The sequence below is a fragment of the Vanacampus margaritifer genome, chromosome 9, assembly GCF_051991255.1.
Source record: "Vanacampus margaritifer isolate UIUO_Vmar chromosome 9, RoL_Vmar_1.0, whole genome shotgun sequence".
Classification (NCBI taxonomy): domain Eukaryota; kingdom Metazoa; phylum Chordata; class Actinopteri; order Syngnathiformes; family Syngnathidae; genus Vanacampus; species Vanacampus margaritifer.
The window spans coordinates 16958149-16974076 of NC_135440.1; the positions used below are offsets into that span (position 1 = coordinate 16958149).

The window sequence follows — 15928 nt, forward strand, 5'->3', positions numbered from 1 at the left end:
CATTTACCATCTTATGCTTCAATGCAACAAGTGAGCTCAAAAACCACATTTACACCCACCTGAGTTTGCTGACCTAATGAATATTCATGATCTCGTTGTTGCTCTTGGCTGTTTGCATCATGCTTTCTATTCCTTGTGTGTGGATCGGTGATACATGTCTGGACATGTCCGCCACACTTATAGGAGGATCTCACAGCAACGGTGCAGTGAGGAAACAGAGAAGTCAGAGGCCAGTGATGATACTTGGATTCCATTCATTGTGGACACCTACACCTTTTTCAAGGTAACCTGGAGACTTAAGGCTCGGATATATTTGTTGTGTTAAAAGCTTTTTCCGAAGATAAATTGAAAGTGTGAGAGTGGAAAAGGGCACAATCTAACAGCATGTATCCTGCTCGAGTGGGAAGCCACTGGAGGTTTTGTGCGGTGTGTTGCTGTAGGCGACTGTGTTATTGTGCACGCGGGAGTGTGTAGTGTGTGAGATACTGTATGCGGGTGTTCAATAATGCAGAATTGTAAGCATTAAGCAGAACAGTGACTTCTTGAGGTAATACTATTTTTTTTGGGAAATACGACACTTTACTGCAATGATTTCGTTGTTATAACATGACTGTAGCAGCATAACCTGCAATTGAATACATGCTAACTGCTAAGCTGCAAAGTAGGCCATGGAAGCCGGACTCGTGCTGAAGAAATTCAGAAATGCAAACGATAGTGGAAAAGTCTTAGATCAAACGGACATATTTGAGAGTTCTATCTTCGTTCACACTCAAACGGAGTGCAGCACAACTTTATGCATCATAGCATTTATTGCTGAAACTCGCATTTGAAAGCTTGTTTTAGCTCGCTTGAGTGGTTTAACCATTTAAGGAGGAAAGCCTACTCTGCGCGTGTGTTTTGCTTTTTCTTGGACTCTTAAATTATATTAAAAAAGGAACAGCCTCAACAAGGGTGTTAAGAAAAGAACACGGGAAGAGACAAAGCCACGTTCAAAGCAGTATGATGCATTTAAACGAAACATAGTGACAAATAAGTATACTAAAGCTAAAATTGAAACAGCATTTTTTTTTCCACAAAATAAAATAAAAACGAGAGTGCTTTTTAAAAAAGTACATTTTACTACAAAACTAATTAAAACTTATTATAATTATTGACTAATGGCCTTCATTTGAGTCTTCGTCAATTAAAATCATACATGAGCTTTCGGGCTTTATTTTGAATGTTTTATTTGGTATTATTTTACAGACTTACAGACGAGAGAAGGTTGAACAGTCGTTTAGGAATTGTAGTGCACTTTACTTTATTACACAATACTTAATGACCTTTTCTTTTTGTCTTGCACTCGAAAAATATTTTATATACCGGTATTAAAAAATAACCTAAAACTGGTAGAATTTAGGCATTTTAAAAAATTATAAAAACTGATAAAATAATAAACCTGCTCTGAAATTAATAAAAAAATAACTCAATTTAAAAACAAAACTCAAAAGTAACTATCATGAAAAATCCAAAATTATTATAATGGCTTAAACGCAAATGGGCTGCACCAGTGGTGTCCAAACTATGGCCCGGGAACCATTTGTGGCCCGCCTTGCATTCGCTGGCGGCCCTCAGCATCTATAAAAAAATAACTTTTGACACTTCCTGGGTGCTGGAGATGAAAAAGTGGGGTGGTGGCTGGAGGGGTACGACAACTAGATATGCAAAACTAAAATAGAAACATTTCCTTTTATAATGCCTCATAAATTAAGATATTTCAGTTTCAGGAGCTTACACTATATGTTTTCTCCACTTTCTGTCTGTGTGTGTCAAGGTCTGATTTGTCTTTATGTCAAATTAATGATTAAAATCACCAAGTAAACACATCTTTAAAAAAAAAAAAATCATCTTATTACAGATTACTCTTGTTTTTAGATCTGCTAAGGGCAGGAGCGGATCTATTCTTGTGGATGCACGGCTGTGGGCCACCCCAAAAAGAAAAAAAGATTTACCTAATCACCTTTAACAGGTGTTAAAAATAATGGAAAAACAGCTAGCATAACTTTAATAGAAAATTGGCTGCGTGTATAATAAAGTTGGGCAATGTCAAAGTGGCCCTTGCGTCTTTTGATCTTTCTGTATGTGGCCCCTCAAAGGAAAATGTTTGGACACCCTTGGGCTAGACAGTCAAAGTTTGAATGTATGTTTCCAGTGTGGACTTACCTGCATAATGTTTGGGTTGTTTGGGGAAAGCCCAAAATAAAAAAAACACATGCACAAGGAAGCTTGTTCACAATCACAACTTGGCAACACCATTTTATACACTGTAACTTTACCATCTTTTGTTCTGGTCATCCAAAGAAGACATTGGAAGCCTTCCCATAATAGCCCAAAGACCTCGCAGGGTATTTATTAGTCTCCTTGTAAGTGTACGATTTTGTTAGATTCACCCCCCCAGCGTGCTGTCAGTTTGGAGGGGCCACCCTGCATGTGGCGCCTGCAGAGGAGCAGATAGCAGTCTGTTGGCACTGGAGTGCCCGTCTGCAGCCTGGCGCTCTCTCACTGCCCCTGAGCCCAGCAGGGGGAAAGTGGACCTAAGAGGGCCAAGTGGCTGGGTGTGGGTGTTTATCGGTTTAGTGTGGGGAAATATCCTTGGGGGCAAAAAAGACAGAGAAGAACTAGTTGCTGGTTACTCTGAGTCATTTTCCAGCTGAAGAGAAGCTCAATCATTGGCAGGCGGATGAGATGGAGATTCGCCTGGAGAGTGGAAATGCATATGAAAATGAACAAGGGCAGAGCATTAAAGGAGCTTTGCTAACACACTCCACAATTTAATCCTCTGTCAATTTTTGCATATGTGCCAGTGTCTTGGCATGAATATGCCCATGTGAATCGTTCTTTACGTTCATGCACATCCATGGCTGTCTATGCAAACCCTCCAAGTTTGCCTCCCTCCTTCGTCCCTCCGTCTGTTGCTCACTGCCACCCTCCGTCCCTCCCCTCCCTTGTGTGAGCGTAGTCTGGGCGCGGAGCCAAGTAGTGTGTTTTTTTTCTTTTTTTTGAATGAATACCTGATGGCTGATGGGGCTGGCGGAGGGGGAGGAGCCGTGTCAGTTGGAGTACTGAGGGAGAGAGGACGGGAGAAAGAGGAGGGAGAGCCACAGAGGGAACGAGGGAGAGAGGCAGCCAGGCAAAAAGAGAGAGAGAGAGAGAGCGCGAGGGAGCTGGCGGTCTGGTGGCCTTGCATAACACACGTTGGAGAAGCCTCGCACGCAAGACCTGGTGTGGGCTTTTTGCACAGGAAAGGGGGGGCCGGCGGAGGGGGGAGACCTCCTCTGCCATCAGGCCGATTGCAGGGGCAACGGAGGGGCAACTCCTAAAACAGGGTCCTCTGCTGCTGCACAAAGGACGCCGCGAGGAAAAGCACGTCTCCAGGATTCACTCAGGAGGAATCGTTGCACATGTTCCGCAAGCGGTGGCTGTGGAAGGTACTGGTGAGCTATTCTTAGTACTCGAACCAGCAGAAGAGGGGGTGGGAGGAGGAGACTTGTCTCTTTGCGTTTTGATTTGTGGCATCGTAGTATTTTCTGTCCCACTACTATATAACACTATGCTACAAAAAAAAAAAAAAAACAGGGAGGCTCAGAGATGTTCAACCAGTTCAGCTGTGGGAAGGGGAGGAGGCTGCATGTCAGCACGCCCGAGTGTGTGTTCTGTGTATGTCCGGCACTGATGCAGAACTCTGGAGTCATTGTGGAGACAAAACAGCCTGAGCCTTCAGCCCCAGTGCCTGTTCTTTGGCTGTAGCCAAGCACACGACCCGGTCCGCCTCTTAAAGGGACACGCGCACTTTGGACAGGACAGTAAAATGGCTCTTTAGGGTAAAAAAAAACCAAAAAAAAAAACCCAGACTGTATTGTATTTGTGGTGCAGGGATTAAGGAGAGCTTCTATTTATACGCAGAGAATCCCACATGCATGCCTTTCTCGGTTATTTCCCCCCCGCAGTTTCATGCATGCTCAGATTGATAATGATGATGTTTTTGTTTTCTAAATATAGCCACTGCTGCACAGGGCTGTGAATCTGTGTCTGGTCTAGCAGGTGAGATATGAATACGAGCATTAGTGATTACACGAATGTCAGTCCAGGGGTCATTTTTATTTTGTCTTAGGACACTGTGTCTACATGATCAATCCTTCCTGCTGCGGAGATGTTATTGCTATGAAGCTTGAGAGATCAATGCGAGCGGGGTTGGTGGGGTGGGAGTGGGGTACTGCTGCGTAAGAGAGGTTTTTGTATCTTCCTTTCACCTGGAGACACAACGGTTGCGTACTCAGAGTGGTGTGTGTGTGTGTGTGTTTTTTTTTTTGGTCCGGGACTATCACTCCATCGCACCATATGAAAATGCCGTCTGCCCCTCCGCCCCTCCTTAACTGATGTCATCCCTTCATCATACTTGTGTTGGCAGAGCTGGATCCTGAGTGTCCACGCCGTTTTGACTCGCTGTGATATTCACGTCTTGAAAGCGCGCCTTTTGTTCTCCACAGCACAGGGGCATGCGTTTTGCTAGTCGCCGATCTAATAATAGGCTGGAAGATCAAGAGATGATGTTTGTGTGTGACCATGTGCACCAGTGGGTGGTGTTGGGAAAGACGCCTTCCGATTTTTTGATGTCAAGTTAGGTAAATTTTTCGCCTTGCTGTGTTGCGCTGAGATGATGATGTCATTACAGGTGATGCTGCACGGCGGATAGTGTGAGTGTGGTGACATCGCAAGGCGGGGGCTGATGCTGCAGGCACTGCTCAATGTGGGTCAGGAGGAGCTGCGCTGTCGTTCTCACCCCATTCTCTGTCCCTCTTCCCCATTTCCAATCCTCTCCCGCTCTATCCATCATCCTACATTGCCGTTCTTCCTCTGCTCCCCCTCACTCTTTGTTGCATCTGTTGGCTTTATGATCACATACACTGCTCAGAGTTTTCTGTAGCCTTGTCTTATCTCGCAATAGGCTCATCCAAACAGAAACCGGCCAAGGTCCACTTGTGATTACTCTATATTTTATGTAGGCCACTTGTGTTTGTCTAGTGTGGCGAACTTCCTATTTATGCTCATTTAAATGTGATGTTATGCACGTATGTGAGTGTGTGTCATGCACTCAATCTCCGCGGTGCCTCTAGCTAGTGAGCAATCTAGCGGTGTCTTTGCCCATTGACCCAAAGATAAGTCTGTATAAAAGAACAGAACATCTAGGAAAGTACAAGTGGAACAAGTGGAAAGTCATCCAATGGGAATTTGAAAAAAAAAAAATCGGCTTCGAAAATTCAAACATCACACGGGACATCAGTAGGTGAAGTTAATCTGCAGGGTTTTGTTGTATTTACGCTAGCGATCATTCTCAAAATCAAAATTAGAGTTTGAGGCTGCGTAGTGAACAAATATAAACAAGGCCAACTCGTGTGTTTACTGTGTGCACAGATCTACAATATGCAGCTATAGAATATGTTGATTTATCCCTGCGGTCAAATATTGACCATGGGCTTGTTGATGTACAAACAGTCTCGATCAAAGTAGGACTCTCAGGAATGCAACTTTGTAACAAAACTCTTTAGTGATAAAACCCCTCAATTAAATTTCAACTTTTTTTTGTTCTGCCTCCGTAATGCACCCCGTCTGACCGGAGTAAACATTTATATTTACAGTTGCCCTGACTCAGCTGAAGGCCCTGGAGAGTTGAAAACAAAAATGTTCCAAGAGTAATTCACACTCCACATGAGCATGGATGTTCTGACGCAAACTGTTGCCCAGGAAACCACAATCTGCAGAAATATTATTATACTGCTTCCTCTTATGGAAAACCTTGTTGGATTCTGGCAATTGTCTGTAAATTTGTGAATGGATGTTTAAACAGTACTGTCAAATAAATATGCAAATAATATGCTCTAGAGCAATAATGTCAATCTGCTGTACCAAGGGTAGTTTTAGTTTGGTATTTATGGGCTCCAGGTGGCGGAGTGGAACCGTTACTTGCCTATGATGCAGGTTGGCGTGGGTTTGCTTCCCCGCCTGGGAGACCATGTTTGTATGTGCGCATGTTTGTGTGTGTGAGTGCAAAAAGAAAGGAAAAAAGTTAAGTATTTATACCACCTAGTGGCTAAAAACAGGGAGAACACCATTACAAACATGAAAGCAGGCACACTTTTGAAGTTGATCAGTGGATGTCTGCCTTTTAAGTACTGGCACTCCACTGTAAGAACCACTTGAGAAGCACATGATTGTAATAACTGTCACATACGTACGTATTCAAAGGCCTATTTTCAATAAAAAAGCAAAGGAATGAGTGTTGCATAAGCAAAATATTTTTATACAATACTGATGGGTGTGAACCCAGTAGTAGACAGAGACAGTTGAGCAATGCAAATACAAAATGCACCCTGGACTTTACTGTTTGCAGCTTCAAATGATGTATTGCAACCATTCAGAACTTTTGAAAAGCATGTTTAGTAAAGATAAGCTCTGTTTACAGAGCTAGCATTGCATGGCTAGTGGTCAGGGCAAATTGATAATCTCTGGAACCATTTACCCATTGCGTTTGTCTCTTTGTCATCAGATTCCCGCCAACATTGTGGAAGAAGTGCATCCATTAGCGATGATTCCCCATGAAGTTTATGGAGCTCATTTTATGAGCTTTAGCGATTCCACCCTATCTGGATTGAGACCTGGAGCTGTATGCTAGTGACCACCAGCAGAGCCATTGCACCCTGGCAAAGAGAGAAGACATTAACTCCGAGAGCGAGTGACTCTAAAGACAATAGAAGTGCTAACGAGAGCTATTTAAAACCTATCTGGCACAATGAAATCCAATCAGGAGCGAAGTAATGGATGCCTGCCGCCTAAAAAGCGAGAAATTCTGGCTCTGGAGCAGAGGCCAGCGACAGTGGCTACATCAACTCCTCCAGTGGTCCATCACAATCCTGCTCTCCACACTGAGAACCTAGCATGGCTGGCAAGCGTAGCCAGTGAACGATGTCGGTCCAGAGACTCAGACAGCCCAAGATGTCCCATCCCATCTACTTCCTCCTCTTCTCCTCCCGTTAATCCAACCTCAGCAACTACTCTATCAGCAGTGCCGCTGGCCTCGCTACCTGCGGTTTATCCCACAGCCATTCCTCAGCCTACAGGAACTATCCAGTTTGCTCAGTTTGGACCGAATGTTCAGTTCATAAGCTCCGGGCCCTATGCCGGTTACATCTCCTCTCATGTAGTCCCCGCGAATACCAGCCCTATGGGACATCGCCCTCACCTAGATGGTTACACCACTGCCCTGATCTCGCCTGGCGCCAAAGGAGAACAGCAGTTCCAAATTGGCCTCTCTCCCACAGAGCTTGCACCCGTCTCCCTTCCAAGCTCCCCACAAGTCACCAGCCAGTACATCCATCTTGATAGCAGAACACCTTTGACTGTCAGTGGCGCCGCCGTCTCCACACCTGGAGCCCACCTTCAGCTGCACCCTCATACTGCTGTCCTGCCTCAAACGCTCACCCTCGCACCCTCACAGCTGGTTGTCCAGTATGCAGATGGTCCTGCCGGAAAGAAACCAGAGGTGCATGCCAAAGGTATGCTTAACGGTGAGCTAGAAGTGATCAAACAGATGAAAGCTCCCACCCAACCAGCAAATCATCATCATCAGCAGGTTCAGAGCTACGAGGCCCGACACATCCTTGTGCCTGCAGACTATGGGCAGAACCCATCAGGACTCCAGACCTCCTTAGTACTTGTGGCCCAGCCAAACCATAGCGCTGATCAGGAACACGGTTCGAATAAGATTTCCTTAGTTCAGACTGAGAAGGGAGGCATCTGTTTAGGGAAACCTATATCGAGATCGTCATCCTTCTCCTCCCTCTCATCAGGAGAGGTGATGAAGTCTGTCACACCCCATACAGTCATTCAGACGACTCTACCCCCGGATGAGCTGCCAGCCAGTCTTTATTCTTCCACACAAGCACCCATCATAGGCTATATTACCAGTGCCAACCAGCATGCAGTCAGCTACCATACGGCACTGCCGCAGCACCTGGTCATTCCAAGTGGCCAGTCCCTGCTCATCCCAGTCAGCAGTGCAAATAACGGCACAGAAATGGAGACCAGCCGTGCTGTCAGCTCCCTGACCGCGACCACGACGCCTCAAATATCCACCGCCATGCCTCATGCCTATCTTGCCACTGCCCTGTCCAAATGTGAGCCTTTAGGCCCAGATGGAAACCACGTTCCTGCCACGGTAGCCCCGATTGCAGCTCCCTCCTTGCCTTCAAACCCGGTCCCTGCAGTGGTGGCAGCTCGCTCCCCAGTCCCAGCTCCAGTCACGGTTCCTGTCAATGCTCCAGTCCCTGCTTCCATCCAAGCTTCTCCCACCATCTCCTCTCCCTCCTCCCCCGTGGCTCTGCCGCCTTTCTTCATGCGAGGCTCAATCATCCAGCTTGCTGATGGGGAGTTGAAGCGTGTGGAGGATCTCAAAACTGAGGACTTCATCCAGAGTGCGGAGATCAGCAGTGAGCTGAAGATTGACTCCAGCACTGTTGAGCGAATCGATAGCGGCCAGAGTCCTAATGCTGTCGTCATACAGTTTTCTGTGGGGGAGCTCAAAGCCCAGGTGAGATAAACATTTTCCATGCATGGTCTATCACTACCATCCATATTGAATTCCACTTTATAGAATATTCAGTGGTCCCACTGGTAGAATAAAAATGTTAGAAAACAAACTCGTAATTTATTAATAGACAGTGAACGTCTTCAGTATATTGTTTCTGTGAGATAATAACATTTAGGAAATGCATCCGTACAGACATGTTTGATAGGCAAGCTTGTTTCCCACTATTGCAGATCAGCTTTTTGCTGTAATATTATCTGATATATGCTTGAACAGAAAAGGAAAGTAACATTTATGTTCCACAGACCTAAGCAGTAAGTCCTTATGTGGTACACTATCCCTCGTAGATATCCTCTGCAAAACATTAACGTTTAGCAGAATGCTTAAGGTACACATACGTGTGTTTCTGCAGGTGTGTGTGGAGGTGTTGGTGGAATATCCCTTCTTCGTATTCGGACAAGGTTGGTCCTCATGCTGTCCTGACCGGACCACGCAGCTCTTTGAGTTGTCCTGCGCCAAGCTGTGCGTAGGTGATGTTTGCGTGTCGCTGACCCTTCGGGGTCTAAGGAATGGCTCTCTAACAGACAGCCAAGCTTTGGGGGCTAGACTGAAGACCACAAGATTCTCTGACCCTGGCAACATCACAGATCCCGCTGTCAGCAACAGTCCAAGGCCAAACACAACAGGCATTAATAGCGGTATTCTTATGAAGGCTTCTGGCGTCGAAAGGATAGCTGGACCCGTGTCAGGTCGGCAGTTACTAACCGAAATGGAACTAAATCCTGGGTCAGTGGGGGGGATCTGTGGAGGAGAGTCTGTGCTGGCAATGTCTGGAACCGCAGGTAAAAGACAGGTCTCAGAGAATATAGATGTGCCCACGCTTTGCAAAATACAGTCCAGAGATCCAGACAGAACCACTGTTCGCAAGAGACGATGGTCCGCTCCGGAGCGGGACCAGACTGAAAGGGTGGAGGAGGAGCCTCCGTTGACTCTGCTCAAACCCTCCATCATCTCTCAGGAGGTGAAAATCAGCATAGAGGGCCACTCGAGTAGTGGCAGAGAAAAATGTTTGATCAAACTATAGACTATGGAGGGAAGAAATGTGTTTGTACTGTGTTTATCTACTCTGTGTTCTCTCTATTCAGACTACTATAAGTTAGCAGAGTTTACACAGTATCACCATTTCTATTTCTGCCATAGGCTCAGACACCTTCAACAAAGTACAGTGTGTGGTCGCACACACTGTGCAATCAGTGCAATCAAGCTGTAAGCAAAAATGAGTGCAGTGTGAATGTTGAGCTTGCGTGTTGGTAAGACACCTTTTAAGTGTGTCATCTATCATGAGCTGGATCTCTGTCGTCACATCGTTCAGCAGCCATCGCATTCTGGACTTACAAACACGAACAAGCACAGAACAGATGTTCATTCATTCATTTTGTGTTTCCTTGGCTGGAGTGATGTTATGAGTGCGTGTACATTTAAGAGTCAAAGATCAACCATTGTATGATTTCATGATGATATTGATTTGGCAATAATCATGGCAGAAATCTTTGCCACCTCACACATCTGTATTTTTTTTTTTTTCAATGACTATCATCCATTCTTTATTCACCGAGTGTATGTGCTGCCGCGGATTGTGTGTATGTAACTGTGTGTTTGTCAACAGTAAGGCACATGAAGTGCACAGGGGTCCGGTATGAATGTAAACCACCGCTTTTTGTCCTCAATACTGACTTACAAAGTCATGGATGTGTTGTTTGCTGCACCTTCAATGAGTACGATGCTCGACAATTCGACAGCAGTCACATAATCACACATTCCTGTAGTAGCTCCGTTCTAAAGAAAGCAGGTGGGCCCAGGAGAAGGTGTTTTCAGTAGTGATGGGAAAATGAAGCTTCATGACGCACTTGCGATACTTTTTGACTCCTCAAGATGGCACTCATGAATCAAAGATGCAATGCAAATGTAATCATTTTTTATTGCACTCGCCTTTATCTTTGAACCAAGAGCACCATCTAGAGGCGTCAAAAAGTATCGCAAATGCTTCATGAAGCGTCATTTTGCCGCCATTAGTTTTCGGACTCTGTTCTATGAAACAATCAAAAATATTACCAGTCTGAATCTGTTCATAGCAGCAATGTACACTCTAAACAGTATATTATGTACTTTTACGGGTACTATAGCTTGTAAATAGGGTGGTACCCCAAAGAGTACATGCTTGGAACAATTGACATTTACAACTTACACCAATACCTTTACCTTGGAGTCCATTAGCCTGATTGGGTATAGTAGGGTTGAATCCTTGAGCGGCAAAAATGGACTCCCACCGCACCTCTATTTCTGAAACTGTATAGATCTAAACTGCAATACGAACAGAAGCTGGCAATCCAACAGCAAACAATTGCCTTATTACGCATCCAGCAGACAAGAAGAAACCTCAGCCTCCATTTGGAGTCCAGCAGAAGCCTGATCAAATTCACTCTCCCTTTTAGCTCTGTTTCGGTTTCCTGAGGGAAATACAGTATGTGGCTCCACAGCTAGTAAGTGATCCTCTTGCTCGCTATCAGCTTCCAGCTCACTTTGCAGGCTCGCTACCCCCGGGCATCTAATGCCGCAGTTCCACCGCATAGTATGCGCTCAACTCAGATGTACTATTCCTAGCTTAGCACGGTTGACTTTTGACTTCAAAATAGTACTGTGGGAAACGGTGAAAAGCAAAATGTGGACAACATCAAGATGGCTATGACGACAGTGCTGCAGAGAATTCCTACAGGACTGCATGAAGGCGTTGCAGAGAAGGCTGGGAAAGTGTGTCACCAGGGGGATTCCTCCTTAGGGGAAAACTTTGTACTTTGTAGTCGGCTTTGAAATACATCCTTTGTGACACCAGTCCTGGAGCTTTTCTGACGTTATGCGTGGAGAACGTAGCTAAGGCCCTGCGATGGGGTAAGCTAGCTTTAGCGCACATGTAGCTTACGTCATGTATCCTTATAAGCTAAGCTATAATGATACAACTATGATGAATCCACTCAACCGATGAGTGACCAGCAGTGGTTTAAGTCACCCAATTTGGTATCACCTCATGAGCCAAGGAAGTACTCTGCAGTAGAAAAAAAGGCACAATGCTCTGTGGGTTTATCGGGTACAGTGGAGGGTGTACGACTTCTGAGTTGTTCTACGTTCCCAAACAGTCTCATGTCGTCCTATTTTCATTCAGGTTCTGAATTGTTTTATGTTTGGACCATATCTACTCTAAAATTCTAGGCCAAATTCTGAATTAATTTGATGTTAAACTGTTTCCGTCTATAAAAGAGCTGCTTAGTAATTAGCGTGGCGAAGGCTAAAGCACAATATCCTCTGTTAAACTAGTTAGTTGAAAGCTAGAGAGTTGAGGGAGATTGATGAGTCAAGTGATCAAAACCTGATCAGGTTAGCCTGGTTTAGAAACCAGGAGGGGGCGGTAGAAAAACAACCTCTTTTCCTCAATGACGTTCTTGTCTTCAAGTACCTACCTGCTACATCAGCGCCTCGGCGCCGTCTGTCTTTTTGCTATTTCATTTCCTTTTAAGAATAGAGCCAAAATTTTACAGTTCATACTCAGGAAGGTTGTGTGTGTCTGTACGCATGTTTGTGTGTCTGGGACGGTAAATCTATGTGGAGGATCACTTGTGTCTGTGTACGTTCTGAGCAGCAGCACTTTGATGAAGCATCCGGTGGGTGTGGGGTGTTGGCAAAGGCGATGGCGGTCAATGGTCATGTCGTCAAACGCCCGGTGAGGATAATCAACGGACTGTTTATCATCATGTCCTACATATATAATGGTATAGTGAGGCAGGGAATGTAAACACCCATTGGACAAACTATCTCACTTTTATTTTTGATGATGGATAGAGCTACTATTTAGAGAAAGAAAGTTACTGAAAGCCAGCTAGTGTTGATTTGTACAGTAAATTGTATCTTAGAATGTGTACAGTGTGTGTATAGATATTCTAACCCTTATGTAGCCTATGTACTGTATGTGCCACGGCGCCCTCTCTTCAATCATTCCATTGATGCAGCCATCAAAGTGGTCCTGTTATTGCTTCAATTCATGAATGTGACACCATCTTTGAATTTGGCCTCCTCCTTAAGAGTTGACTTGACCTTGAACAGTGTAAAATTCAATACGTGATGATCCCATTCACCGTGATAGCCATTGTCCTTTTCTAACTCCTGTAGTGTGTTTACTTGTAACTTAAAAAAAACAAAAAAACAAAAAAAAACCCTGACTGTTCTGTTTGTGTTCTGCTCAGGCTAAACACTGCCCACTGACTGTTGTCCATCCAAAATCACACATTGTTCACTTCAATGTATAACACTACTCAAAATTTGTCAGCAAAGTACAGTTTATTTTTTATTTTTATTTTTTTCATTCTAAGACAAATATGTTTGGTGGCTAAGCTTACCAATATTGTATAGTATCCTGTATTTCTGTTGTGTAACATAAGACTCACTACTTTGCGGTCTGGTTTGCTGACAACGCTTTTAAACCCGCTTGAAATCCAAAAGGATGTCGTGTTTGAGAAACCACACCCAGCAGTTGGAAGCAGTCTGCGTTTGGGCAATGTTGGAATTTTCCAAATGAATTTGATTTCACAGCACGGCTAAATCAATAAAATGTGGTGTTGACACTAGAACAAATAGTTGTTGAAACAAGTTGAGATGTTGCTCAGTAAAAGCCATACACTCTCAGAAAAAAAAGGTACATTGTACCTTTAGGGCTACAATAGCATGTCAGAGGTGTAGTACCCACAAAGGTACTGCTTTTGTACCATTGACATTTGACACATACATTGTACAACTTGGGAATATAAATGTACCTCTTAGGTCATGGGAAATGTACATAGCTAGCTTCTACAAGAAGAACAGTTAGCTAGCGGTCCAGTCATTAGCCAGCTGACTCCTACTGTACCCCTATTTCTGACAGTGTAGCTCGCAGTGGATTAGCTTAGCATAAACATGTGAAACCAACTCAAACTTGTCCAAGGAATTTCTCAAGCGAGAATGAAGTATACAAACACAGATTTAGTCTTAACAAGCAAAACATGATGTGTTTATAACAAGTGGCAGTATTTTTACCTGGAGATGGTGGCCTTGCACTTGACCGGATAATTCTCCTGGAAGTAGACCTGGCCCAACTTCTTAAATTCAACCACATGCTGTTTTGGCGCTGGGAGTTATTTTTGTATGAAAAGGTAGTGTAGCTTGGCAAACATTTCCTCAGCCACTTGCCTGTTATTGGACCGGCAGATTTACACTTATGGCATATGTAAACTCTATTTGTACTTTCAAGTAAAAAGACCCAACAGTAATAGTTAATTCAACTACAGATTTCAATAACCTAGTGCCCTAAATTAGATAATTGTACTGAATAATGTTGATGATGGTTGAGTACTGCATTGCACTTTGAGATATGGGGCCAACTTTTGAATTGTAAATAGCCAGTCTTCCAAAAATGATGTTGAAGGAGAGGATAATAATAATAATAATAACAAAAGTTTAATATCCAATCTACACGATCACTTATTTACCAGAAAATGACAGCATTTTGCTTTTGTTTGCACCAGTTCAACATTACGAGCACTTTCTTTCCAAAACATCTGTACACTGACTTTGTAAAACAATTTTGTAACAAGGGTCTGTTTGTTGGCTAAGTGTCAGCCATGATCCCTAACGTCCTACAACACTTTATTATGTATCAATACAATAATGTTCCCCTGTTTTGATGGTGTTGAGGTTTGCTAGTCAGAAACTGTTAAAATCTTTACTTACGATGTTTGATTTCAAATTTGATCAAATATATTCAAAGAAATAAAGACTCTTATGTAACTCAGTGGGAGTTTTTTGTTTGTTAATCCATCTTCTGCCTTTGTCATCTAATAATAGAGCATTTCGCATTAAATGAGTAAATCATTTATTTTTCACATGCTTTTTCTCTGCTTGAAGCTGCCCAGCCTTTATTAATTAATAACAATTACTGATTTATCAATAGGATATATTTTATTTTCTGAAGCATTTCCCCCCCATCAGGAATCACATGATTATACTCTTTATAGTATAGCTGTATATTTATGATGTGGTTTCTTGTCCTACAGAGGGCCAAAAATAAATAAAAATATATTGGACTAAGTGTTTTAACGTTTCAAGTCAAAAGTTAATTAGTAATTGCAATATTGTTATTGTATTTTCCTTATCTAATTATTATATAATGTTATCTCATTACATATTGATGCCTTCAACGTCCCCGTGAAACTTCTTAATATTAATTAACACAGTAGTAAATATTTTATGAATTTTTATTAAAGGTTGTGCTCTGCCATCAACATGAACACAAAACAATGCCTGTAAAATGTTCTTTTTTCCCCAATATGAATGAACTTGGCTCAGATGTCCGTTTATATTCTGTCCCAAAGGCACACATTTGAAATTAAAATATAAATAAGTGGAAATAGAGCAGCATGGTTCCTTGGTTAAATATAATTAACTAATCTGCTTCCAAAAACGTATAAAAATGTTCTATTTTAAATGTTGCCATGTTCCCAAAAATGTATTTATGCGTTTTCTAAATGTTTTTTTTTTTTTAAATGCAGCCTCTCATCTGAAGAGGTCGCTTAAACCAATGGTCGTTATTACAAAAAACGGCCAGCAGATGGCAGCAGCGTATAGGAGCTCAACCAGGGCCATGTTGCAAAAAGGTATTTTCCCCAGTGATTAAACTTAGCTATATTCTAACGCTAATTGCTGCAAAACGGAAGCAGATAGAAATATACTTTTTTCCCCCTGATGACTCTAATCTTTTGGTAGGTTCGATGTTTTCATAGCAATAGAACACAATATTCTGTGGCCTTGCAAAATCAATCAAAACAGCCGGAAGTGCTTCAGTGAAAATAGCTGGGAGTGAATGAGTTAAAATCTCTCAAAATTTATTTTGTATACAAATTATTGTGTCCCAAATGTCGAATTCTACCCTGATAATCCGTGGCAGTCTGCCATAAAAAAAAACAAAACAAAACAAATAATAAATGTAAAAAAAAGAAAAACGTGTTTCCATGAATTCATATTCTGGGTGTGATATCACTCTTCCGAAGCAAACTTACTTGTGCTTGTGTTCTACCTACACAAGTTCCTAAAGATTAAACATGACATCTATCTGATGTTAAAACTAAGCAAATACTTTTAAAAGTGACATTTCTAACTTTATCCACCACCGTGTTGACTTAAGAGGGCACAGTTCATCCTCACTTTTTGGAACTAGTGTGCTTTTCAGTT

General features: G+C 42.9%; 1 protein-coding gene across 4 annotated transcripts; it reads left to right on the forward strand.

The window, feature by feature from the left end:
* Positions 1-3136: 3136 nt before the first annotated feature.
* On the forward strand, positions 3137-14492 carry LOC144058075 (ataxin-1-like). 4 transcript variants are annotated; one of them, XM_077576301.1, is made up of 4 exons: positions 3137-3473; positions 4712-4786; positions 6584-8623; positions 9033-14492. In XM_077576301.1, exons 3-4 carry the CDS (start codon positions 6827-6829, stop codon positions 9702-9704), a joined length of 2469 nt encoding a protein of 822 aa, XP_077432427.1. In that variant the 5' UTR covers positions 3137-3473; positions 4712-4786; positions 6584-6826; the 3' UTR covers positions 9705-14492. The 4 variants fall into 4 exon arrangements, with proteins under 4 accessions (XP_077432427.1, XP_077432426.1, XP_077432425.1 ...); XM_077576300.1 differs by lacking the exon at positions 4712-4786; XM_077576299.1 differs by lacking the exon at positions 4712-4786 and having other exon boundaries at positions 3137-3467.
* The last annotated feature ends 1436 nt before the right edge of the window (positions 14493-15928 follow it).

Excerpts from the sequence above, each read along its gene's own strand:
- LOC144058075 (XM_077576301.1), top strand. The coding sequence starts at position 6,827 with ATGAAATCCAATCAGGAGCGAAGTAATGGATGCCTGCCGCCTAAAAAG. Across the intron at positions 8,624-9,032 it reads TGGGGGAGCTCAAAGCCCAG|GTGTGTGTGGAGGTGTTGGT; the intron begins GTGAGATAAACA and ends GTGTTTCTGCAG.